Below are 27561 nucleotides of genomic sequence, written 5' to 3'. Positions count from 1 at the left end.
CCAGTCGCGGCACCTAAGATTTGTCGCTACGAAATATGTTTGTGTTCGTCTTGGCTGTACGGCGAACTACTTTTTGCGTGCGGACTTAGCCTGCGCGAACAGGCACGCTAGCTTTGGCAGCGTTGTCTGCTATGTATCCAATCTGGGCGTTCACATGCATGCTTATTGTAATACAGTGTAGAGGAGAGACTGTTACTGCGCCTTTCCTCATAACCAGTTTTCATTTCCCTTTGACTGGCACTCCTTTGTCATGCTTTGTGCTGGCTGCCTTGTGGAACAGCACTGCAGCAACTCTGCTGGGGACATGTCAGCCCTGTTCACAGCTGCTTGCTGGTCCACCATCTCTGATCGCAGTGCTGGTCCAATCCGACTGCCACCTGTCCTGTGGTGCTGCATCTGTTGCCAGTGCTGAACGAGTGCTTCTACCGCGTGGGCATCAAGGCCTTCGAGGTTGCACCGGGCAGGATCGCCCTCACTCTCCACTTCATGCCCGGCTGGACACCCGATCAGCACACCCAGGCCGTACTGCTGCACTGCCTCCTGACCAGGCACTGCTGTGTTGAGGTGCGTGGCTTCAAGCTAGTCTTTGCCCTCTGATCCAAACGGCGTCCACCGTAACAAATTTTTGTGCCTCAGGTGGTGTGAACACTGCACTGTTTCATACTGCTGCATGTGAGTGGCATGGCTTTTAAGACCTCCAGCGTGTTAACCCTTTGTGCAGACACATGTCCCACTTCCTTCAAATGCCAGGAAAAGGGAAACGGTGCCCCTGCGTACCATACCGTATTTTTCGGTGTATAAGACGCGGCTTTTTTTCAAAAATCTTGTTGATGCGTCCTATACAAGGGTGCGTCTTATACGCTAAATTTTCCTTTTTTTGCGAGTTCAGAAATTACTCAGGCTCTTGTTCAAGTTTTTTCACCGAAAAAGTATCACTACCAATGACGCGGTTGTAACACGGTTAATACTTCAATTCGTGGACCGCCATGAGCCACTTTTTTTAAGTGAACTTTATCATGAAACGACGGGGATGACGACTTCCTGGATCACAAACACGCACAGTTTCAGAGGCCCCAAGCAAAAGTAATGTGAAATGCCAAAAGATGGCGACAAACACGCTTCTCGCCATTGTCAGGACAAGCCAAGACAAGCCGGCGTTCTTTTTTAGCCACCCTTTGCAACTTTCTTTGCTCCGTGTATGTAGTGAGAAGAGAATGTGTCAGCCGCGTTGCCTCCAGAAATGGGCGAAATTTTTGATAGCACATTCGAAGATGAAGACTTCGAAGGTTTTAAGTAGAAATAAAATGTTGTTATGGACATATGGGAGAGCTCTTTCGTTCTTTCTTTTTTCTAAAACGTGGGCGGGTATGGCGTGAGTGTTGCCTTTTTCGATCACTTAGCGTTTGCTTAAGAATTTCTCACCGGTACGGTGAATTTCGTGATGGTCATGCAAGCGTGTTTAATTAAGCCTCACTAGCCTAACTGGCTAAATTGGGGTGCGTCTTATACACGGGTGCGTCTTATATACCAACTTTTTCAATGACAGCCTGCATATATGGCATGTGCGTCTTATACAGGGGTGCGTCTTATACACCGGAAAATGCGGTATGCTTGCATGCTGAATTCTTCAGAACTGTCATAGAAGCCATTCAGTGTGTTTTATCTTTCACCAGTGTGCCTCCTTGGTGTTCAGTGTGGATTCCAAGAGAAGGTAAACGTAGCAGGGGTCGGCAGAAAGTTAGGTGGACGGATGAGATTAAGAAGTTTGCGGGAATACGGTGGCCACAACTGGCAAAGGACAGGGTTAATTGGAGAGACATGGGAGAGGCCTTTGCCCTGCGGTGGGCGTAGTCAGGGTGATGATGTGTTTGTACAAGTGAAGGTTCACAGTTTGGCACACTGAGTTAAGAATATGAACCTTATTTTAGGTCTTTTTACAAAGTCGTTGGTACAGCTGTATACCCGTTTCTTTCTGCAAAACCAGTTTGCTAGAAACAGTAGTAGCAGTAGATGTGATGGCATTCAGCTCCTGTAGTCATTTTGGGAGAAATTTTACCATTTCTAAACATGTCAGACATGCACACAACACGGCTTGTGCTTTATAAAAGGTTAAAGCGATACCAAGGACAAATTTGTGTGTGCCTGTGATGGTAAAACTACAGGGCTCTAATGACAAAGGAGCCACTTCCACGGGAAACGGAGCTTTTTTAAGTTAGGAAAGATCAGAAAGTGAAATACAGATATGGCCATCTGTGGCTATTTTCACAAGGGAGCTGCAGTGGTTTCAGGAGTTTTTTTGTTTGTGCCTGGATCTCTGAGGCTTAGTTACATCAGTTTTCATGTCATGACACTGATCACAGAGTCCCTTGCAAGTTTTAAGAGTATCCTCTTGCTCGATCGCTTGTGGTGTCTAGACTTGCAATTCCAGGCGAGGAAGAAGCATCCCATGCATTGTGTGTGTGGAAAAGGCATTGAAATAAGAAAGGAAAAGCAAACCTGGGCATAGCGCACCTTCGAGACTGTGTGAGAAAATGGACAAGTCATGGTTTTGTTAAGTGTCTCCAGGCGACACCCCTAAGCTAGCAAAAGGAGTTTTTCTGAAATTTACCATTGTCTCACACATTGAATTTGTGGAAAACTGGACAGCTGTCTTGCTCAAAAAAACACAGTCGTACCACTATTAAAAAAAGTGCCAAGCTTTCCTGTTCATCTGCATCGTCATGACAAGGAAATTGAGCCTTTAGCTTTGCTATCATAACGGACGACACACTCTAAAATTAGGCCCACGCATGCTCTACTGTCATCAAGGTCTACAAGTGGCTCGGTAAGGAGGCACTTTCATATGCACAGCTGACTTACATCAGTGACTGTGCAGCACGCCATTTTAAAAGTAGATATCTACTTCATGAGCTGTAGCTCAGCAATTGCACATGTACTAAGTGGATTTTCTGAGCGACTTCATATGGGAGAATTGTCTGTGCTGGAATTGGAAACCTTCTAAAGCACCATGCAATACAGGGTTATCTCTGAGGACGCGCAGCGTTCGTCATCAAGTCAACGTCAGAAATGGTGTACATACTCAGTTCTACGCTACAAAACGTCACACTAATTCACCTCCGGAAAGTTGATGTTGTAGCTTTCAGGGAAGTGGAACCGAAAGAATGGGCTTCTTCTGCTGCCGCTGTGCATTGCCTCCCAATATCGCAGTTGCGTCAGTCCTTGTAGGCTAACACCACCTAGTGCAGTCGATCCCAGATATATCAAATTATTGCCTGTATCGAACAGTTGTAAAATCACCTTGGGGATCTCATGCAAAAGTATTGCAGATTTGTTTGCGTTTATCGAACATCTGTGCACCCCATATTTGATATATCGAACTCCGTGCGGTGCCGCGCCCCTGCAAGTGCGTTTCTCCCAGTACACCCCACCCTGGAAGTGGGCTTCCTCCATTAGTGTGTGCTCCTGCAAACTGGCTTCTCCTAATGGGGTTCATGATCCGAAATATGTTGCGCGCGGCATTGGCCTTGGACAGCGCGGAGCTGCACAAGTAAAAGTCACGTAATGGGAACTTTGCGGGGGTGTTGCGGGCTGGGTAGCAGCATTCCACCGCTGCCACCAGTTCTTACGGCTCAGGTAGCACGACCAGTTGTTGTGATGTAGGGTAGTGTGGTTGGGCCGGAGAAGGGACAAGGATGGATGGAAGTTGACATTTGGGAACGAAAACACAAGCAGGTTTACTTTACTCACACTTTGAAGAAACGTATTTACATTCTGAAGAAAGAGAGTCAACATTTCAGAGTTCATAGCGTCGAGTGACTGGATGAGCCTTTTGGGCAGGGCCCATAGCTTTTGTTCTCACTTAGGGTGCTTGTTAAATACCCTAAGGCTCCGCCCCTTCTCAAGGCGGTGGCCAATTCAACACGAGGCACAGATCGGAAGAGTTGCACAGCACATAGCATGCGGAGGCACCGAGGGAATTGGCGAGGAGGATTCGGAGGTCCGCTGTTACTTCGCCCCAAGCTGTACGTGCCCATCCAAACACAGGTGCAGCGCTGTGGTCACAACCTTGGCGTGCTGTCTCCGCTCGGGAGGGCTCTTGTCAGACACGGTCAATTACTGGAAGACACCGTTCCCTTTTTCCCCTGTCATCTGTCCATTGTCGGTCGCGTCTTGCAGGGAACCAAAGGGAAGATCGTTTGCACCGAGCCGAGCGGGGGAAGAACTCCAAAAGCTGCTTCCCAGCCAGTCATCCTTTATTTGGTGGGGTCATCGCGGCATCAAACGACCTGTCGAAATTTCCGTTGCTGTTGCCGCCACCGTGGTCATCCCGGTCGATGGAATCTGCGCCTTAATCCTCTTCGGCTGGTGTGCATCCCGTTCATAACAGGGGAGAAAGAGAGACTTCAATATGAGAGGGAACAAACTTTTTTCAACTTTTTTGGTGTGTGAAAGGAAATAGGAATGGCCATAGGGGTACAGTAATAGGGGCATGTAAGGAGCTGGGAAGACAGAAACCATGCTGGCTGCAGGCCTGCAGGCGCCCAATTTCTACATGCTTGTTGGCTGACTCCTCTGTAGCCAAAACAAGTGACATTAGCTAGCCATCGCCAATGCTGTTCCGGCCATTTTTGCTGTTCCTGCTGTCAGTGCTGCTTGCGAATGTGACTGGTATGGTACTGATTGCGGTGTGGTGGCTGTTCTTTTCGCTTTGTTCGTGAGGCCACTGTGAGTTCGCTTGTGACTTGTGTGGTGCCATGTCTTTTCTTTTCGCTTTGGTCTCATGTTTGGGAGCCATGAACGTGGAAAAACCTAAGAATATAGACTTGTCAACTAATGCGGACATCATTCGATGGGTGGAGGCTGACGAGAAAAAAGTCGTTGGTCACCGATGCATTCGGAATTCCTCACAACGCGCAGAGTACAATCCTGAAGAACAAAGCCGACATGAAGTTGAAGGCAGTGTAATCCAGTCACCCCGGAGCGTGTCGTAAGCGTGCTCCGACCTACAGCAAGGTCAAGAAAGCTTTGTACGGCTGGTTCTTAGAGACACGTGCCAGGAACATCGATGTCAAGGGCCTGATGCTCGTGGAAAAAGCGAAATGTGCAAGCCGTTGCGAATCATGCTGATGCTGAGATTGTGGCTGACATCATTGATACTGAGGAAGCGGACCCGAGCAGTGGTGAACATTCTGGCGAAGAGACCCAGCCGCCATGCACTGTGGCTAAACTTGCATCCGCATTCAGAGTCATTCATCGCTGCTTTGCCGCAATGGAAGGCACTGGACTTTCACATTTGGGTACTATCAACAAGCTTGAGAGCAGCTTAATGAACTTTATTGTGCAGAAGAAGAGGCAAGCTAAGCTCACGGACTTCTTTCTCGCAAAATGAAGTGCAGTGGTCGTGCCGCTGTGCTTCCGTTTTTTGTGCAGTTTGGAGGAGCAAATCGGTGAGTTTCCACTTGCCGCGATCCCGAGGAATATGTCCGAGATGTGCGCAATTTTGTAATAAGCATCTAATAGGTGTAATTTATATTTCGAATTATCACTATATCGAAAGTTTTCGTTATCCTCTTCGAGTTTGATACATCCGGGATCGACTGTATACCACTTGCCCCACCTCTTTGTGGATAACAAAGGACTATGTCATCATACATGCATTCTGTAATAAGGCCTGCAATTAAAGAGACAGTCGCGCACAGTGCTCTTTGCGTTTGAAATGTGCCCGTTCGTCATGTGTGCTGTGGGCTGTTTCTGAACAGAAGAACTTGTGGGACACTTGCCCGGCTATTCGTGGTGATGCGAGAGCGTAGAGCCTCATTGTGTGGCCCTTGTTACTACACATTACACACAGCAATGTTCTCGTTTTTAGAAGAGTGTGGTAAGGCGCTAGTTGGTATGACAGTATAAGAACAGTAAATAACTGAACAAAAAGGATGGGACAAGAGGGAAGACGCACACGGGACATGCACAAATTAGCAACTGGTTTATTGCACGAACGCCTCATTCCTTCAGCAACAGAGCGCATGCACACTAACCTCTGTTATGCTCCTATGTTCTCGGCGCGCGCATGCGCCGCGGTTGTGGTCAGACGCGTCACGTTGGCGACACTGCGAACGGGCTGAAATTCTGCCCCTATACTCCAGCTGCGTCGACGCGAAACAGCACCGAGCGACAAGCGGCGCGCATGCGCAGAATTTCATTCGTCTGGCCTGCTGCCTCTGAGTAGCGGCTACGTGCTCCGCAGACGGCGCGCGCGGTGCATTCTGGGTTCGTGGCTTCGACGCGCTCGGCGCAGAATAGGCACGTTTCGTTTCGATGCCAGCACCGTCAGAGCACGCCGAAGATGTCGGTGGTCAAGTGGCGTCGGAGTAGAGGGTCGCGCTTTGGCCAGTGTGACGTGGCAGTGCCGCGCGCGCGCATAATGTCGAAGAAGAGAGCAAGCTGACGTCACAACGGAGAGGCTGACGTCACACCATCTGTTAGGCGCGGCGGCTGCTCCTCAAGGAGCAGGGGGTCCACGGACCACGCGACGAGAGGTTAGACCTGGCGTAGTATTGCTCTCGCAATGAAACCGTAATCATCTCGTCAATCCGAGAAATTCCAACTCCTTGTGGTACAACTACATGGACGCCTCACTAACACATTTGTCAGGCCCTAATCTCGTGATTTTCAATGCTTCAAGAATTTCTAACCCTTTTAAATATTGACCACAATGATAAATCTACACAGGTGGCAAGGGAGGTTTTAGCATCTTTTAAGCCTGCATTTACCATGAATTTTACCATTGAATTTCCTGAAAACTCTTGTTTCCAATTCTTAGATTTTGGGGTTGTTTTTTTAATGACCCTGACCACCTCTGCTGGGCGAACATGCCTTGATCAAAAAAGGCACTGTAGCCCTTTGACTCGTGACATTCGAAGCTGGTTAAGAGGGTTGTTGCATCAACCTGCCTCAGGGCATCGCTAGCCAAGACCTGTCCACATAAGGTTCAGGTTAGCTTTGGTGCTCAAGTTGATTGCCTTCGGTCTACTGGTTTCAGGCAGTTGCTGAGTCCCTGCTGAAGTCTTTACTCCCCAACTCAACGCCTCCAGGGCGGATACACAGGAGAGGCGTAAGTGTGAAGTTATACCCTGTGGTCACAGGGTCTCGCACGGCCTGAAGAGGGTTGGTGGGAAATTCGGGGCAGAGGTCTTTTTTTTCTGCGCCTTGCAAACTGTCGCGTTTGTGAAGTTTAGCGAGGAAAGATAAACAAAAGAAGGTTGAGTGTGGCACTAACCACAGGAACAGGTTTGTGCATTGTAGATCGAAAGTAATATATGAAAGTAATATATGCGATTCCACTCCGCGATGGCAAGGTGTATGTCGGGCAAACCGGCCGCTGCATCAGCATAAGATTACTAGAGCATGCGAATTCCTTTGCTGGTTCATTGATCAGCATCTGCCTAGGCACTCTAAGACCTGCAAGCATGATGACTAAGAATTCTCTCCACTTTTCGGCAGGACTAAGGCTACAGGATGTGTGAGAGAAAAGAAAGAACGCGAAATTCTTGAAGCCTTGGAAATCGTGAGATTAGGGCCTGACAGATGTGTTAGTGAGGCGTACATCCAGTTGTACCGCAAGGAGTTGGAATTTCTCAGGTTGACGAGATGATTACGTTTTTTTTTTGTCTCTGTGTGGTCAGTGTGCATGCGCGTTGTTCTTGAAGGAAGGAGGCGTTGGTGCAATAAACCTGTTGTTAGTGTGCGCTCGCCCCGTGTGCTTCTTCTATCTTGCGCCGACCTTTTTGCGCAGTTACTGATTGTTCTTGTACTTCTTGTTTTTCTTCTAATGTGCGTAATCATTTTATTTTATTTAGTGTCTTGTTCCCACACATGCCTGCCACGGTGGGCTGGTGCAGGCTTCACACAGACGAATCTGGCCTGGGGATGCCACTTTCCCCCAGGCAACGGACGTCCACCAGACTGGTGATGTCACCTCCCTTCTGCCAGTGGGATTTCTCCTCTCTGGTGATGTCACTGCTTGCCAGTGTGACGACGCCAGTTGCCAGGTTTATGCTGTCTTGAGGCTTCCCTGCCACTGCGTATTAGTGCCCTCTACTTACCATCAGGCCTGCTTGTCTAGGAAAATCATGCCTGCGGCCATTGAATTATGGTTTTTTTAAACTACGTAAAAGTTGAGAAAGAAGGTGTGCTAGTTATGTCTTCTAAAACAACAAAATGAGCATCCTCTGCTACTCTGCTGAAATGTTTCCCTGTGTTGCCTTTCATTTGACGTGCAGGTAATTGAAGAGGTGCATTTGATGCTTCCGGGCCACCTTGAGCTTTTCTGTGACGCATTGAGGAAGGGTGTGCTGAGAAGACTTCGACTGGGCACGTATTCGCTGGGAGCCACAGCAGTGGAGAGCATCACCGCCGCCATACGTGACTCTGAGCACATTGTGGAGCTGTCTTGGAATGCGCATCTACTCACCTCCGGCAACTTGCAGGCTGCTGAGGATGCCTTTGCTGCCTTTGTCACCAACTCCAAGTCTCTTCGCATCCTTGATGTGACGAATTTTCGGCTGTTCTATGAGTTGGTGACGCTTTTCAAGTCATTGGAAAAAAATGTGAGCATCGAGAGCCTCCTGATCTCCTCTTCAATGCTACATGGTGAATGCGGAGATGCCTTTTGTCATTATCTCGCTCACAATGCAACAGTGAAGAACCTTGTAATTTGCTGCAATTTCAGCTTATATATATCCGAGTTGGAGAACGTCTTTAAGGCCCTCCAGAAGAACTCAACTCTCTACTCGCTGGCCATCGAAAAATTTTACTTTCAGCCTTCCATCCTGCGGTGGTTTGCTAGTCTCACTACTCATAACACAACCCTACGTGAGGTCAAGTTTCTGCAGTGCTTGTCTCCTTTCTCTTATGGAAGTGAAAGTGCTGCATTTGCAGAAGAGGATATGGTCTCTGCTGTCGTGACGGCCTTGCTGGGGACATCTTCGCTGCGAAGGTTCGCTTTTACTGGAGCCTCTTTCCCCGAAAAGTGGGTCCGCCTGCTCTTGGAAGCAGCCACTGCCTGTCACTCTCTGGAGGAGATCACCTTTGCTGGTGTCACGTTGCAGTCCTTCTCCGAGACGTTTTACTGCACATTGCGAGACATGCACATCGCCGAAAAGGTCAGGTTGGACTCTTGTGATTCACAGCCAGAGGCATTCATATCGGCCCTGCAGTCATGTGGCAAGATTCTGGGCAAGGGGCACCACCGGTTGTCGGGACTGGATCCATTGAGGTTTTGCAGCATTGTCACGGCCGTCACTGTGCATGACCACATCACCAGGTTAGAGCTCAAAGCTGGGCATTGCAGAATTGGCACTGAGCACATGTCCCTCCTTGCCAACTACTTATCTTCAACACGAGCCTTGAAAGAAGTCTCCTTTGTGTTTCGTATCTCCAAGGAGTGCAGCCACATTGTTGTCGAGGGCCTCTGCAAGAACACAACGCTAGAGAAACTCTCCATCAATGACTGGTACATGGAGTCCAGCGATGTCACCGAGCTCTGCAGGTGGGTGGCGGCCAGCAGGAAGTTGTATCACCTTGTCTACTTGAATGCTGGCTACCTTGAGTTATGGGCAGTGCTTAAGAACCTGGCTCAGCTGCTTTCTAATAGCTACACGCTAACCCATATATGCATCCCATCTTGCCCCAACGACCTTCGCATATTGGAGATTGTCGAACAACTGTGTCTGCGCAACCTGTCACTTGTTGAGTGCGCTGTGGCATTTGTGCTAGGTTCGTCCGTTAAGCGGGCAGCAGCCGCTTTTGAGCAAGTGTCATGGCATCCACAGGTGATGTCCAATGTTCTGCTTAAACTCCAGAACAGCCCCGCAGAAGTGAACCAAATGCTTGCAGAATGCAGGCGACGTGTGCAGATGGATTTCTGGCAAATTACTGGCGTTGTGTGCAGTGAACTCGTCTGCTATGAGAGACTCGATGGGCGAAAGCAAATCGATGAGCTTGATGTGGATGCCTGGCTGCGTGTGCGGGCCTTCTTGCGCATCAGTGACGTGCTGGATGAGACAGCGGGGCCGAAGTCACGCAAGAGGAAACGACCATGAAGATTGGCTGCTGATGACAAGCATGGCTGCCCCATCCCCTTTGTGCAATATGTGGTCTTTTCTCTCATTTTTTTTCTCAACTCCACAAATGCATCACTGGGGCTCAGTATGGAACTGGAACTTTGCAACGTCTCAACAGAATAGCTATGGTTTTACACTTCTGCACTCTCTGGGAGGGCCTTACTACTGGATGCGCTGCACGTTGCAGTTTCTTTTTCACTTTTGTGCCTGTTATCAGGAAGCTGCAGCTATATGTCCAGTGCAGTGTCTCATGCTGCTTTCATATCTTGTTGGCTGTTCACGAAGCCCCGTTCTGTGCAGTAAATTTTGTCCAATGTGGCGTTGTTTTGCTAGAGAGCTCATTTGTAGAGTTTCTGCAAAAAACATTGATGCTTGCCTCACTATTTTTTTACTCATACACCTAGTCATGGTCCATAACCCATCTGTTCTGGCCTGTGCTGTTTAACCGTAGGCAGAATCACTGCTGTTAATTTATTTGTATTCTTCTTAATCACCTCCACAGCTTAAAAATAATTCCAAACACTGCCCTTTCACTAAAGTGTAAAAAATGTGTGCTTCTCTAGCCTTAGAACATCTTACAGCATTATGCCATGTTTGCATTCTTTTGCAGTTCTCCGAAAAGGTGTAGACCAAGTAAAGTTTTCCCCTCTGTTCTAAGAGATATACACTTTCAAAGAATGTCTCTCAGCTGCAGGAATATTTAAGGTGGATTAGACGAAGCGCAGCTGTGTTTCCTTGGCTGCTTTACAGTTTAAGTTTTACGTTACAGCAAAGAATGTCGAAAAGGAACGTTCACAAGCCTATAAACTGTGCAGTGTCGGTAGTTTGGCTTTCGCAGTTGCATCATGGTGCTTTGGAAGCTTTGGTTGACCTTAACAGTGAAGAGTTTGAATGTATTTTACAATGTTGCCTTTTTATGTGCTTGTATTCTCATGGCAGCAATGGATGCAGTAATTAGAAATGCTAATTAGTTTTACACGCAAAAAAACTCAGAAGCCAGATTCTACTTGAAAGGAATTTAGCTACTGCTGTTTGGAGCAGAAAGTACATGACCTTAACGCTATGCTTGCTGCAATGCCAATTTTTCGCTCCAAAGAGAAAGCGTTCATAATGTTTTTCTTAGGCTTTATACTGAATGGCTTGGAGGAGCATTGGCTATAATACCAGTATGTTGCTGAAACTTTGTCCTGAGGGAAGCAAAGAAGGACAGAACGAGAAAGAAATGCACGATGTCCAATGACCTGTATGGTGTGCGGTTTGTTGTAAAGGAATGCCAAACCATGTTAGGTGAAAAGCTATTTGTGTTTATCGGACGAAGTATCTGCAGCTTAACAGTACATATCAATCGGTCTATCACGTTTACATAGAGAGGAGGTATTAAGTGATGCATATATATGACGCAGCCACAGTGTGCCTTGCAGCTTTGCCACTGGTGTGGGAAAGTGCTACTGTTGAGAGCATAGCTTGGGCTCACTTGCCTTTGCTCTGTTTCATTCGCTGTCATCAATTTTCCAAGCAGTGTGCAAAAATAAGACTCGCACTGTGTGACCATTTGATGAGTCCTGTACCCATTCAGCATCTGAGCCAAGAACCTCATGGCCTTAGACAATGGGCATTGTTGTCATTATACTGTGTTACGCTCATTTCCATCATGCTTATAGACTTTTGCCCTCACTGTACATCAAATGTGTTTCTCCAAAGGGTGCCTTGTGCAGTTATGTAATGATTTATGGAAACATTTTTACCATTTATTAAACGAAGTTTCCTTTCGCTAAGCAGCTCAACTTGCTGTCATTTTTTTGTAACCTTGGCGGCCATGGTGCCTTTAGCGCTTGAGTTGTGTATTTTGGGTCCAGATAGTGCTATGTATGGATGAGTACGACAGGTATGTGTGCAGATAATAAGCCGCGTTATACGTTATGCACTTGTTATGCACTTTCTGACGGTGAGCTCTTTTCTACGTACTGTGGGCTGCACGCACAACCCACAGCAGCGTAGACTGAGCCAAGCAAGGAACCAAACTGTCTGCTTTATTCAAGTGAGAAAACATATTGTTAGTATAAACGAACAAATCAAAAGACGTTTATTCGTCTTTTCGTTACAAAGGGTCACTGGGTTAACAAGAGGCCGTGTTGCTTCTTTCGTGTCCAACACCTGAGTCTGTTCTTCACGCGCCGCGCGAGCGCTCGTCCTCCTCGTCCTCTCCTCACATCGCTCTCTCCTCCCACGGGCTGCTCGGGTTGCTCGGACTCAAAGTTCGGGTTGCTCGCCCTCCGGCGAAGGATCTCCGTCGGCGGGGATGAGCTGGCGCTCACATTCGGCCATCCTGTGCCACCGACCGTCCCGGTCGGAATCGTCCTCGCGTTCCGATTCTTCAGAACTTGTCTCGTGGAATTCCCGGTCCCAAAGCTTCAGCTTGTCAACCGGTGCAATACTGCTGTAAGCTCTTCGCCTTTGCCGCCCCGGAGGCACGTTTTCGATGCGGTAGCGGTCGTTGGGAAGCCTTTCTCGGATGATATACGGTCCTTTGTATTTTTCTTTCAGTTTCCTTGACTCCCCACTTGCTGCCAGTTCTCGCTCAACTAGTACAACATCTCCGGGATTGTATGCCGGCGCTTCCATCCGCTTCCTGTTGTACCGCTCCTGTTGCTTGCGTTGGTCTTCTCGGATATTCTCCGCCGCTGCGGCTCGCCTGGTTTCAACTTCATGGTCAAATTCCTCGGCGAGGGCGTCTTCTACGGTGTCGCCCTTGATGCTTCGCGGCCTGAAGTTGAAGAGCAGTCCGAACGGAGTAGTTTTAGTGGCTTTGTGGAGCGTATTGTTTATGCCCCACATCACCTGAGGCAACGCAGAGTCCCTGTCTTTGCCGTTTCCATCTTTTGTCAAGCTTGCCACTGCCGGGGTTATCATGCGATTATATCTTTCGACTTGCCCGTTAGCTCGCGGAGTGGCAGTAGCGTTTTTGACGTGCACGATGTTGTAAGTTTCGCACGCTGCTTTGAATTTGGCACTTGTATAAGCAGTTCCGCGGTCCGTGATCACCATAGCCGGTGGGCCAAAGATTCCTGCCACATCGTGTAGAAACTGCGCCGCTGGTGCAGCTGATGTGTTGCGGACTGCACGCAACAATACGAACTTTGTGAAAGAGTCGACGACTACAATTATGTAGGCGTTTCCGGACTTGCTTCTTACAAATGGGCCTAGGTGATCGATGTGTATTGATCGAAATGGCTTGTTGCCCTTGTCAATGCTGTGAAGTTTGCCCGGTCTCTTTCCAGATGGCGTGTTGTGGAAAAGACATTCGATGCAAGAAGCTATGTATCTTCTAACGTAACGCTTCACGCTGGGAAACCAATACCTTTCCCTAAGTTTCTTCAAGGTTTTCTCCACTCCAAAATGGCCAATGTCATCATGACATCTCCTGACGATTCTCCAGCGAGTCTGCTTCGGAACTACCCACAGCAGTCCTTCGTTCGGCATCATTAAGGGTTGGACAATGCTAATGTCCGACTCACCCTCTCGTGGCGATGCATCGTCTGGGTAGCAAATTTCCGCTCGTGCGACTCGTTCGTTCTCTTTGATGGTCAGTTCATGATTGGAAATGTTCATTATAGGGACTACTGTTTCGTTTGTCCCGTCAACGCTGAGGACACAGCGTGGTATGCAATGCTCTCGACCTTCTTGGCACCTGAGCTGCATGTCCACGAAGACATCTGAGCGTGGTGCGCTACCAGTGGCGTAGAACTTAACGAAACCCACGTATTTTGGGGGCACAACCGTTGTTTCCTTCGCCCATAGGCACACAGATCGTTCTGGGAGCTCTGGAATTTCAATGGACTGAAGCGTGTCGTCTGTATTGTCCTCGTTCCTGTGCTCCTCAAAAATCCGCACTGTGTTCTTCCGCCTCACAATCGTGATGTGTGGTTGCTCGGTGAAAGGTTGGCCCACAAGTAGGGGTATGGACTGTGACGCGTCCGGCACGACCAGCACGGGAACGTCCGCTGTAGCTTGGTCGACCGTGAGGGTGATGTTCGTTTCCCCACACGGTGTCACATGTCCGGACCCGTAGCCCCCGATAGTGAACGGCTTTGTCAACTTCGTGTAAGCGACTCCGATTCGGTTGGCATCCTCCTTCCGCAGAGTTACGCATTGGCTACCGAGATCGACGTATGCTCGTATGTCGCAGCCGTTCGCTTTCGCCATCATAAAGTACTTTTCGTTCGCCTCTTCAGCGGCTCGGAGGTCAAAGCCCAACGCGTTCTGAGCGACGCGCGCTCCCCTCTCCGTTTTTGCCCTGCAGTCTTTTTCTCCGTGGCCCACTCGTCCGCAAGCGTTGCATCTCGCTTTTCGCTGTGGGGCCGGGCAATTGAGGGACACGTGACCGTACTCGCTGCAGTTGAAGCAGAGGGGCTCTCCTCTTTCATTCCATGGCGGCTTCCTCCTCGCCTTCGGAGAAAGGTTCTTGTGGTCGGTAGTGTTCAAGGCCGACGCCATTGCTTCGCTTTTGTTGCCATGGGCGTTGGCATATGCGGGGAAACGAGAATAGTTCGGGGGACCACTTGATTTTGAACTTTTGGAGGCAGTGTTTCCCAATCTTTCTTCGATGCGTTTCAGGCAGTGAAGAAGATCTTCCGGGGACCCGTACGTGCGTACGCTCACTGCTCTAATTAGGTCGTCATCGTATAGCCCCGTGATGAGGTATTCAATGCAAGCTTCATCTGTGAGGTTGCAACAGCGAGCTTTCGAGAGCTTGTCGTAGCAATAACACTCGATGGGCTCACCACGCTTTTGTCGTCGCTCCTCCATTTCTCGATGGAGTCGTTGGAATCCCGCTGTCGTGGGGAAGGCGCGCTTAATTTCTTCTTTCCATTCCGGCCATGTTTTGTTGACGGAAGAGAGGGAGTCATACCATGTCTTTGCAGGCCCTTCCAACCTCGAGAGCGCGTTTCCAGATGTCAGCCGGTCGGACCAATGGTAGACTTGTGCCAAGTCGTCCACGCGTCTTATCCAAGCGTCTACTGTCGGAGAGCTGGATGACACCGGATCAAACAATGGCACTAACCGAGCTGTCTCTCCCGCGCCGATGATGGGTGTGGCCGCTGCTTGCTGCGTCTGAAGCAAGGCAATTCCGTTGATGGCTTCTCTCACTGCTGCCTGAACGCTGGCCTGCAGGATTTCCGCCACGTTGGTCGTTGACTGAGGTATTGGAGGTAAGCTTCCACTTGTCACCACGTTGTCGGATCCGCCTTGGCTTGAGTCGTCGGCGTCGTCGTTCCCGCCATCGTTGCTCGGTCGTCCGCCATCTTCGTTTGCCATATTCGTTGAAGATGCTCCGGTGCGGGTGACAGGCATGGTGGGGCTTGCCGGTTAACTTCGCAAGTTCGGGCGAACGTTGACTGTATCCCACTTCTGAATTGTTATGATAAAAGAACAATTCAAAAGACGTTTATTCGTCTTTTCGTTACAAAGGGTCACTGGGTTAACAAGAGGCCGTGTTGCTTCCTTCGTGTCCAACACCTGAGTCTGTTCTTCACGCGCCGCGCGAGCGCTCGTCCTCCTCGTCCTCTCCTCACATCGCTCTCTCCTCCCATGGGCTGCTCGGGTTGCTCGGACTCAAAGTTCGGGTTGCTCGCCCTCCGGCGAAGGATCTCCGTCGGCGGGGATGAGCTGGCGCTCACAATATATAAATCCAGCTTTCAGCACAGGCTTTTTAACTAAGACTCCTGTCGTGGCCTAGGCCAGTGCCATGTACACCTCTCACTTTGAGAGCAGACATGATTCCCAGTGTCTCTTACAAGTCCAGCCTTCCATGGGGTAGGGCTTCTCAGCAGTACCTTGCCTCTACAGTGGTCTGATGCTCTACTCGGGGGGGCGTCCCTTTTCTGGTTGTAGTGACACACTTTCACTGCAAGCTTGCCAGTGGTTGCTGCCGATGAGGTGTTGCATCGAAACCTTCCCCATGAGCTGGTGCTTGGAGGCGTCGTGTCCCCAGTTCACGATGTATCTCCGTGATGGCAACCCTGTATTCTGTTTGGAACATGACCAGGTTGCCCCTGCTGCACTGCAGGAGAGAGAGGGAGAGGGAGACTTTAATGAATAAAGGAGAGGTCTGCCTGTTTATGAGCCTGGCATGCTACTCCTGATGAGGGTGGAAGAAGAGGGTGAAAGAGAGAGAGAAAGAGAAAAAAGAAAGGTGACATCAAGCGCACTCAACACTCACAAACACACGATTATCAAAGGATGCCCACTAAACCCGTGTCCCTGAGAAAAACTAAGAATACTTTTGTCCCTTGCGCAGCCGAAGTCGCATCACTCCAGGGTCCAAGGACATGCTCCAGGTGCACGGGGCCGTCCTGACGGAGTCCTAAAGCACTTAAAGGTCCTCGCGCACACCACATGTCGAGCACAGAGGGCTACTTGATACACCAATTTTGTAAATATAGAATTTAGTGAAGGCAACGGCCAGACGAATTCGGTGCAGGCAATTACGATCACGTCTGTCTAAATTGCGTGGCATCTGAATGAAATTCACAAGTTGGGTCGGTGCGAAGAAGGGGTCTGTACTGACGCTGCGGATCACACCACAAAGAGCGTTGCATCTGCCATTAACAGTCAGAAGTCTCGCGCCATCACTACGCGATACGGGTATGGGCAGGACATCGTGGGGGGGTCTTCCATCCTTCTTAAATGTATCAGTAGGAGCAAGGAGGTGTCGCCATGCGCCAACCTCGCTGCACCGTCAGCACGATCGTTGCCTGCGAGGCCGCAGTGAGCGGGTAACCACTGAAGCACAACACGGTGACATAGCTCACAGGCCTCGGTGTGTAGTCTGTTCAAATCATCAAAGGTCTGCTCCTGAAGGTCCTTTGTCAATTGTAGTGCAGCGCAAGAGTCACTGAAAATAACCCACGCTGTTGGCGGTTGTTGTAGAATGTAATTAAATGCTGCTCGCAAAGCAGCCAGCTCGGTAGCAGTAGTCAAGGTGTGGTGACTGAGTGTCGCAGAAATTGTGGTGCGCGTTGACAGAATCCAGACGCCAATCGATGAGATGGATGTGACAGAGCCACCAGTGTAGATGTGGCGGTACGCACTGTATCAACCATAAATGTGCGCAAGAGCAAAGTATTTAAGTGCAGGATCGGAGGTATTTGTTTTTCGTTTAATGCCAGGGACTGTGGTCTTGAGTTGCCATCCTGCGTTCCTTCAAGGTGTGGAGGAGGTCATGACAAGGTGTTGGTACTGTGATGAAAGAATGTCAGAAACTTCCTCTGTACAGTACTCCGCGAAGGGATGGTTAGGTACACAAGCCACAAACCGCACCTGGGCATGAAGACACTCCTGCGTTAACAGAGAGCAGATGGACGTCTGCTCTCTGCTACAGTAATCACTGTGGAGGTGTTCTTAGGAAGGCCAAGGCAGATTCGCAAGGCTTTAGCTTGCATGGCTTCAAGGATTTTAATATTGGTTTGCGAAATACCCTGAAGAGCTGGGAGACTGTAGCACAAAAGACCTGCACAGAGTGCGCCATACACTCGTAGTAATGCAGTTGCAGAACAACCTTTTCAGATGGTGGAGAGCATACAAAAGATGTGTGAGAGCAGAGCTTGATTTTCAGCTTTTGCACATGAGAGGACCATGACAGTGACCTGTCAAACGTCACGCCCAAAAATTTATGGCTTATGACATACGGTATTGGGGTGCCAGCTACTTTCAGCATGTAGCGCGAAAGATGGCGCCTCGAGAATACAATTGCTGAGCTTCTATCTGGAGACATGGCGAGACCGCGCTTACTTAAGAATGATTCAATGCAGCTTATTGCCTTCTGTAGTCGGACATGCACAATACGTCTATTGAGTCCGGAACACCATACATAGATGTCATCTGCATAAAGGGAGATTTAAACTGTCGGTGGCAAGCATTTTTCCAGGCCGAGAAGTCAGATATTGAAAAGAGTGGGACTTAATATCCCCCTGAGGTCCTCCACGTGATATTTGATGCAGAGCAGTGTCATCTTCACTTGTTGACATAAAAATCGATCTTCCGTGAAGATAGTCACACAGCCAGTCATACATTTGTCCACCAATGCCAACTGATTGTAAGGCTGAATGAATTGCCTCATGCGTGACATTATCAAAAGCTTCCTTCGCGTCAAGAAGCACAGCAATGGTCACAGACTGCTCTGCTTTGCTGCATTTGACAAAATTAGCAAGGGCAATAACGTCGCCAATGCTGCTGGTTGGTCGGTCAAAAGTTTTGGGGAAAGCTGTATAGCTTTCCTTTGTAGCCGTATGGCTGCGCTCGGGTGGATGTCAATGCTGCTGCATACTTTTTGGAAACCAGACATGGCCGGAAGGTATAAATTCCCCTATTTGTCAGGTCCCAGGTTAGGCTAGAGTGAACCATTTTCTCCATCAGTTTTCCGATGCAACTGAGAAGTGCAATGGGACGATAGGCGTTTAAGTCTCTTGATGGTTTTCCAGGCTTGAGAATAGGTATGACACGCGCACGCTTCTAGCACGTTTCAAGCACGTTTCAAGGCAGCTGGACTCCCAGGAGGTATTATAAACTGCGAGCAGCTGAACCTTGGCCCTAGTTGTCAGTGAGAAAGGGTAGTGTAGCTACACCATCTGGTCCTGGACAGGTTCTTTTATTGGTAGCTGCCAGTGCCGCTTGAAGTTCATCCATAGTGAATGATTCGTCAAGGAGGGCAGTGTTAGGTGAAGGGATAAAGCTTTGGGGAGGTAATGGCACAGATGTGGCTGTTAATTGAGCAGTGATCTGAGAACAGAAAGCCTCCGCTGCGGCGAGACGAGAGATATTCGCTTTCACAGCTACGCACTCGAAAGCATTTAATGGCACGGGCTGGCTACTGACTCTGCGTACAATGTTCCATACCTTAGGAAGAGGCTCTCTGGGATCAAGCTTTGCATGAAAGGATCGCCATTCCTGTCTTGCCAGCTTGCCCAAATGGCGCTGAACATGTTTTTGTACGCGCCTAGCAAAGCTGATGTCTTCTCTCTTATTCGTCTTGCGTGCTCTCTCTCTGCTCTGTGACGAATTGCTGGAAGTCGCTCATATTCAGCATCTGCAGTTGAGTACGCTTTTGGCTGAGTTATAAGTTTAGTGCTTGACCTTTTAGCACGTGCTACAGCATCAATGAAGTCTTCATAATCAAGGTGTGAGAGCTCCATTTTTTCAACTATGTCTGTGAAAACTTCCCAGTTTGTGTAGCGTACCTCACGCCGTTGGAAGCTTAAAAAAACATCACAAACCTTAATGTACGTAGGTAGATGATCGCTGCCATGAGAGTCTATGTCGACATTTCAAGTTGTTGAAGACGACAGGTGCACAGAGATCATAGAAGTGTCAAGGGCACTGGATCTTGCTCCTTGATAAAAAGTTGCCTGGCTGTTGTTGAGGAAGTTAAATTGTTGCGCTGTGCAAAATTAAATAGCTGTTGTCCTCTGGCTGTTGATCTGGTGCCTCCCCGTGCAGGATGATGTGCACTGAAGTCTCCTGTTATGCACTGAAGTCTCCCGTTACGCTTTGAAGGCACATGATTAAATCTCTCAGACCCTTCTCCGGACTTCGCAGTAGTGTCCATATAAATGATAGTAGAAGAATCTGACGAATTAGAAAAATCGTCCTGACCTGAAGGTAGTGGCAGATCACGGCTTAAGTTGGAAGCTTCAGGTGTGCAATGCCCATGAGGGTCTGGATATGCTGGCCCTGATGCAGCTGGAGCAGAATAGAAGGAGCTGGAGTTGCAAGGCACCAGGTTTGAGGTAGTAGGTAGCACTTGCACAGCAGGCAGCTGAGTTAGGCCTGACGGAATGCCAAGAGAACATTCAGATGTTGAGCCCGGGTGCAGCACCGGCGAAGCCGCACCCACAGCCGGAATCATGCCTGGATGTTGCAGCGCAGGTTATCTGAACACAAATGTTCAGCAGGGATGAGAAATCCTCCACAAAAGTTGGCAGAGACAAGTGGGCAGAGCCTGAAAGCTCCCTGACTTCTTTGTCTGCAGGATTGCTCCATCTTCCGTTTCGACTGTGAAATGCCTTGGATGCTGTGAAGGGCTGAGGACTGCTGTAGTGACCATATCTGGCTGTATCGAAAATGTGGGTGCCTTCTTGAAGTGGTGGGAGGTCCTTGGTGCGGTGTAGCCGATTAAAGCCACATGGCTCTTTTATCTTGTATTATGCATCTTTGATATCTAGATCTTGATGTGCTGTTCTTGATGGCAGCATTTGTTGCCCCTCCTTACATGGCCTTGTTTAGAATCTTCTGCCTGTCAGAAGTTGCGCACACCTAAACTGTGCGACCCCGACTGTGTCCCTGCAGTTCAAGAAAGCCGAGCTGCTGCCTTGTACAACATGATCTTCACCGTGCGCACCATGCGCTTAGCTTCTCTTTTGTACTGAGAATAGTTTTGGCTTTGTTTGAAGTATTTAAAATTATTTGCCCAGTTGTGAGGAGATCATTGTCATAATTTCGGTGAAACAGCTGGCTGTTTTTGTCTTCGGGGTGTTTGGCTTGTGGTACCGAGAGTAATAGTCAACTATAAGAAGGAAGGTCTGCCCATTGTGAAAAAATAAGTCTTCCAAACGCTTCCCAGGGATGATCAGGAAGCGCTGTGCTTCAGGGGGTCTCTGCCGGACTTACCAGATGTGAAGCACACTATTCGCAACTTGAGACAAGAGCCTTGATGTCTTTACTGATGCTAGGCCCCCACAATGGCTATAGGCCTTCATGGACCAATGCCAACACACTTGGCCATAAGGCGGCTGGGATGTCCATGCGAGCACCTTTCAGCAGAAAGCTATTGCAGACAGCGAGCTCGTCAAGGATGGCGGTATACCTCACAAGATGCAATGGAAGCTTGTATTTTCTTGGGAAACCACTCTGGCAGAGAGAAGTCGGTGCACTACACTTGCACGTTGTGCTTGAACCTTTTTGGTGTTTGTAGCGACAAGCAGTCAAGAAGGCTCAAGCGTTGCTACTGCTGCCTAAAATTGCAAAACCTCTGTAGCAAATATTTATGTTGTGGCCACAAGATGAGATGCATCTGCTGGCTCCATAGGGAGGTGAGACAATGTTCCAGCTGTGACAAGCTGCTTTCCTGGGATTTACAGCATGTTGAACTAGTGTGCCAACATTTTGAGTCTAAAGCGCTGAATGCGAGGTGCAACATTTCCAAGTCTAGCTTGCCAAACAGTGAGACTAGTGGTTGATTATGCCTGAACCTCGAAAGGCAGGCCTCGCAGAAACTCGTCATACCTATGAACGGCTCACACAGTGGCTAAGGCTTCCTTTTTAGTCTGCCTGTACCTTTGCTCTTTTGCTGTGATGGACAGGGAAGCAACTGAAACAAGGTGGCTGTCTCCTGTAGGTTGCATTTGGATGACTGTTTCCAAGCCACAGGAGCCTGTGTCAGCAGAGTCAATCGTTGCCTCTGCAGAATGGTATTTCACCATGCAACACTCGGAGTTGGGCATGTCTTTCAGTTAGCAATTACAGATTCTTGCTGATGAGACCATATCCAGGCAGTGTTCTTGCCTAGAAGAGCCCTGATTGTTGGTGGGGCTTCTGATGCGTATGGGAAAATGCGGCCTAGGTGATTAACTGTGCCCAAGAGTCGCTGCGCCCCAGCTACATCTTTTGGTAGACTCGTGTCCTTCACTGCCTTAGACTTGATGGAAGTCCGACGACGACTTGGTGATCTGGACTGTGGGTTCATATGTTACATTGTTTGTATGTTTCTGCTTAGTTCTTTATTGCGAAAGCAATACTGCTCGAGGTTTCCACTCTTGGCCATTGTCCCGGAAAATCCACCATTGACCTTTAGCCTGACCTATGTGTGACGTCATACCAGCTGTGGAAAAGCGGGGCCCCAACTCGGCTCGTCGAGATCGTCCCAGCGAATCCTCCATGCCGCAGCTGCGCGCCGCTGCCGCGAGGGGCACTCGCTGTATGTGACGTCATGCCAGCTGTGGAAAAGTGCTCCCCCCCAACTCGGCTCGTCGCGATCATCCCAGCGAATCCTCCATGCGCCGCTGCTGTGGGGGAGGCGCTCGCTCTACGTGACCAGCCAAACCAGACGCAGCCAGGGCTATTGCTTTCGCAACTTTCCGGGCTTAACCCAGCTAAGCCTATACCAATTTTTTTTCAGCATTTGGCTTTCTAGTTTATCTTTTATTGGCTTTAAGCCCAAGAAAGCTATGCTGGTCCAGCCTCCCTATCTTTCATTTCTTTTTCTGAGAGGACTGATAAAAAGGTAGAGGTCCCGGTGGATGCTTGCAAGGACACATTATTCCCGACAGAGGAAGCTTCGATCTGACGAAAAAACACTTTTCGTTATTTGTTGTGATTCCAGCTTGAGAAAGCCTCGCAAGGACTTCTTGAAAACGAGTGTCTTGTTTTTCAAAGAGCGGTTGAATACCAAGATGTCGCTAGTCATACTGTGCCTTCCAGACCTTCCCGAATAGTTGGCATCTGTTTCTGAAAAACTGCTAGGCTGTCGCGGTGCCTCAGTGGTTATGGCTCTTGGCTGCTGACCTGAAACACGCGGGTTCAATCCCGGCCACGACGGTCGCATTTTGATGGAGGTGAAATGCTAGAGGCCCACGTACTGTGTGAAGTCAGTGCACGTTAAGGAACCCCAGACGGTCATAATTATCCAGAGCGCCCTCCACCACGGCACCCCTCGTAGCCTTAATCGCTTTGAAACGTTAAACCTTATAAAACTAAACCTGAAAAACTTCTGGTGCGGATGTGATGCCTGAGTAGTTCGGACGAAAGCATCAGCGCCCAAAATGGCATGAAGGTTGCGAGCTTTTATGGTTCTTCTTCTATCTTGAGTTGATAAAACATAGATGTTGCATTCAACTTAATAAGGTTTATGGTGTATGAGGGTTAACGTCCCAAAGAGAGTAAGGCTATGAGGGATGCCGTAGTGAAGGACTCCGGAATTTTCGATCACCTGGGGTTCTTTAACGTGCACGGACATCGCACAGTACACGGGCCTCTAGAATTTCGCCTCCATCAAAATTCAACCGCCGCAGCCTAGTTCGAATCCGCGTCTTTCGGGTCAGCAGCCGAGCGCCATAACCACTGATGCACCGCGGCTGCCCAACTCAATAAATATTGTCGTAGCTCCAAGAAGGCCAAGGTGGTTAAATTATAATGTACCCTCATGACGACTTTGCCCAAGTTTGTGAGGTCAACGTACTGCCTGTGGCTCTCGGTATATCCCGGGTGCCTTCAGGGCGTCCACAAGACCTGAGCACAATTGTGTTGGATTGTCTACACCTTGCGTAACACTCCCTCCTGTTTCACGTTCTGCAGCCCAACCAGGCGGTAGGAGACTATGACATATGCTCCAGGAATATCAAGGGGGAGTTATTAGGGGAGTTCGCACAGAAAAATTATTTGCGGATCATGAATACCTTCTTCCGGAAACGAAATAACTGGAAGTGGACGTGGAAGAGCACAAATGGTGGGAATAAGAATGAAATAGATTTCATGTTATGCGTTCACCCTGTCATTGTGCAGTATGTGGTGGCCCTCGGAGAGGTGCGTTGTAGCGACCACAGAACAGTGAGGTCTCGAATTGCCTTGGACTTGAAGAGGGAACGGAAGATATTAGTGAAGCGGAAGTCCATTAACGAGTTAGCGGTGAGAGGGAAAGTAGAGAAGTTCAGGATATCGCTGCAGAACGGATATTGGGCTCTAACTGAGGAAGGTGGTCTTTATGTGCAAACAATGAATAATAATTTCGCAGCTACAATTACAAAGTGCACAGTAGATGTCGGCGGTAGTATGGTTCGCCAAGATACTGGCTAGCTATCTCGGAAGACAAAAAATGTGATTAAGAAACGCCAAAGCATGAAAATGTCTAACCCTACGGGCAGGACAGAACTGGCAGAGGTGTCCAAGTTAAGCGCAAGGTACCCAACATAAGGAAGTTTAAAATGGAGAGAATCAGACATGCTCCAAGAATGCAGGTAGCTTAAAAGCAGTGAAGACAAAACCAGGCATAGGTAAAAACTAGGTGTATGCACTAAAAGGCTGGGGGCAATGTCATTTGTACTACTTACAGGATAGTTAAAGTAGCCGAAGAGTTCTACACAAATCTCTACAGTAGCCAGTGTAATCCGAACATTGATGAGAGAGGCAGTAGCGCACAGCAATGGGATATCCCTCCAGTAACGAAAGAGGAAGAAAACAGCAGGTGAGGTCCAGGTAACAGCAGTTCTTTTGAAGGACAGAGGGGATATTGTGCTAGAAAAACCAACCACCCTGTATACGCAATGCCTTACTACGTCTTCGAGCGTACCAGAACCTTGGAAGAACGCTAATATTATCTTAATTAAAAAGAAAGGAGATGACAAGGATATGAAAAATTACAGACTGATCAGATTACTGTCCTTCGCCTGTAAGGTATTTACCAAGGTAACCGCAAATAGAATCAAGACAAGATTACTCTTCAATCAACCATATGATCAGGCAGGCTTTCGTGAAGGATAGTTGACAATAGCCTACATTCACACTATCAGTCAGATTAATGAGAAAGGCGCGTATAACCGCCCCCTATATATAGCTTTCATTGATTACGAGAAAACACTTCATCATCATCATCAGCCTGACTACACCCACTGCAGGGCAAAGGCCTCTCCCATGTCTCTCCAATTAACCCTGACCTTCGCCAGTTGCGGCCACCGTAATACCGCAAATTTCTTAATCTCATCTGCCCACCTAACTTTCTGCCGCCGCCTGTACGCTTGCCTTCTCTTGGAATCCACTCCGTTACCCTTAAGAACCAGCGGTTATCTTGACTTTACGTTACATGCCCTGCCCAAGCCCACTTCTTCCTCTTGATTTCAACTAGGATGTCATTAACCCGCATTTGTTCTCTCACCCACTCCGCCCGCTTCCGATCTCTTAACATTACACCTATCATTTTTCTTTCCATAGCTCGCTGCGTTGTCCTTAACTTAAGCTGAACGCTCTTTGTTAGCCTCCACGTTTCTGCCCCATAGGTGAGTACCGGTAAGATACAGCCATGGGCGTCCGGAAGGGGGGCAAGAAGGGGCGGTTGCCCCCCCCTGGAATTACGGATATTATTTATGCACTCGCAGAAAATAACTACACAGCTTGATTAGCACGCTTAGGTGATATTAACCTATCGGATTTTGCTTAATGAGTTCAATTCTTTGTTCATTAATAAATTCCAATGTTTTTTCAAAGCCTAGCACTAATTTGCTGTTTCTAATTTTAGTTTAGACCACAAATAGTTCCTTCTTGGTGCTAACCTACCGCCTCCCCCATCACCTGATTGATAGCGTGAATATGGTCTATTGTCAAGTACCCTTTACGAATGCCTGCCTGATCATTGGATTGATTGAAGTCTAAGGTTGTCTTGACCCTATTAGCGATTACCTTAGTAAATACCTCGTAGGCAGCAGACAATAAGCTGATCGGTGTGCAATTCTTCAAGTCCGTGACGTCTCCTTTCTTATGAATTAGGATAATGTTAGCGTTTTTCCAAACTCTAGGTACGCTCGACTCAATGGAAACCGCAGCAGTTATGCAGGCATTGCGGAATAAGGGTGTAGAAGGGACTTAGATTAAAATACTGGAAGATATCTAGAATGATTGCGAAGCTACCATAGCCCTCCATAAAGTCGGTAATAAAATTCCAGTAAGAAAGGGTGTCGGCCAGGGAGAGACAGTCTCGCCAATGCTATTCATCGCCTGTTACAGGAGGTTTTTAGAGGCTTGGATTCGAACCAGTTGTGGATAAGAGCCCAAGGAGAATACCTAATTAGTGGTTTGCTGATGACCCTGCCATGCTATGTCACTCAGTAAATGAGCTGCAAGGCATGATCAATCAGTTAGACACGTAGAGCAGTACAGTGGGTCTAAAAATTCACCCGCAGAAAACTAATGTTCAACAGTCTCGCAAGGGAACAGCAGTTCACAGTTGGTAGCGAGGTGCTGGAAGTGATAAGGGAATACGTCTACGTAGAGCAGGTAGTGACCGCTGATCGGGATCATGAGATTGAACTAGAATAAGAATTGGGTGGAGCACATATGGCACTTTCTCTCATATCATGAATAGCAGTTTATCAATATTCCTCAAGAGAAAGGTATACAACACCTGTATATTACCATACTCACCTATGGGGCAGAAGCGGGAAGGCTTACGAAAAGGGTTGAGCTTGAGTTAAGGATAATGCTGCGAGCTATGGAAAGAAAAATGATAGTTGTAACGTTAAGAGACCGGAAGCGGATAGAGTTGGTGAGAGAACAAACACAGGAACTTGATTTTGACATCCTAGTCAAAATCAAGAGGAAGAAATGGACTTGGGCAGGGCATGTAATGCGGAGGCAAGATAACCGCTGGCCCTGGATGGTAACAGAGTAGCTTCCTAGGGAAGGCAAGCATAGTAGCCCAGTGACAACGCTGACATCCAAGGGTTGTCCCTGCGAAATCTTGAAAGGACGTGCGCGTATCCCCAGGAAGTGCGGAGAAACTCCCGCGGACATCCCTCACATATCTTTTTGGCCGCATTTTCTGCATCCAGAGGAGGTCCGTAGGAAGTCCCGGAGGATTTTCATAGGCTTATACGAGGACGTGTTGAGTATTGACCAAATAACGGTACATTTCTCCGCGTAATTTTATGGGCGCAAGTGAAGAGCTTGCTCGGCCAACGTGAAAAATATTCCCAAGCCTAATTTACATTTTCTATAAATGAGGCGTGAAGAAAGATATTACTGATTGAAATGGTGTAGTCGCTTGGCGCAGTACTGATGTTTTAAAGGGACCATGAAAAGAATTAAAAGCCGCTTGTAAATGTTAGAAGTGATGCTCAGAAGCATTGACACCAAGTATGAGTCTTCAGAACTGAGCCGGCAATTTATTATGAATTTTTTAAAATCGTGTTTTTTTAAAATTCGCGGGTCGCTTAAACCAAAATCGGGAAAACAGACGTCACTAGTCCCATGACTACGAAAGCGTAGTAGCTAGGTATTTCAATTCAAGAGGCTGTTCAGGCTGTCGCGAGAAAGGGGAGAAATTTCCTTTAGTTGCCCATTGATGTTAACAAACAAAACGTCGGCTGCGCGCGTCGTCTGCTTACGCCGTCAAACACGTGCACCACTATCCTGCACCTCCGTCTCTGAGGGTGCCGCGGTTCTTTGCACCGAAGCGGCACCACGACTGCACCAAAATCAATCGCGGACGGTGGTGCAGAGGGCGCTGTGAATCGAGCGCTTTGGTGCAGCGCACCGTGAACCGGTTCCGGCGGCGCAGAGAACCACGGAATGCAGCTAGAGAGCCGCGGCAGCTGCGACGTCACGGGCACACTTCCGGTAGCGGTGAAAATCGTCTGCTCGAGCTGCCGCGCGACCCCCTCGGGCAAGCGCGAGCGAGGGC

At 48.5% G+C, this 27561-nt stretch overlaps 2 protein-coding genes across 2 annotated transcripts in view; one reads left to right on the top strand and one right to left on the bottom strand.

The window, feature by feature from the left end:
- LOC149370255 (uncharacterized) overlaps window positions 1-11899 on the top strand; it is an 80280-nt gene extending 68381 nt beyond the window's left edge. Inside the window, exons 3-4 of the mRNA XM_089560763.1 lie at window positions 355-564; window positions 8280-11899. Coding sequence (XP_089416889.1) covers window positions 355-564; window positions 8280-10100 — 2031 coding nt within the window. The 3' untranslated portion in view covers window positions 10101-11899. The remainder of the gene's footprint in view (window positions 1-354; window positions 565-8279) is intronic.
- A 337-nt stretch (window positions 11900-12236) lies between these two features.
- Window positions 12237-21951, bottom strand: LOC149370254 (uncharacterized). The gene has a single exon (XM_089560742.1). The coding sequence runs from the start codon at window positions 15471-15473 to the stop codon at window positions 12372-12374; it is 3102 nt and encodes a 1033-aa protein (XP_089416868.1). The 5' UTR covers window positions 15474-21951; the 3' UTR covers window positions 12237-12371.
- Window positions 21952-27561: the final 5610 nt, after the last annotated feature.

Source organism: Amblyomma mixtum, chromosome 1 (assembly GCF_055824585.1).
Source record: "Amblyomma mixtum isolate Tamu chromosome 1, ASM5582458v1, whole genome shotgun sequence".
Lineage (NCBI taxonomy): Eukaryota > Metazoa > Arthropoda > Arachnida > Ixodida > Ixodidae > Amblyomma > Amblyomma mixtum.
The sequence above is the reverse complement of the archived record's forward strand: the minus strand, read 5'-3'. Positions and strand labels throughout refer to the sequence as shown.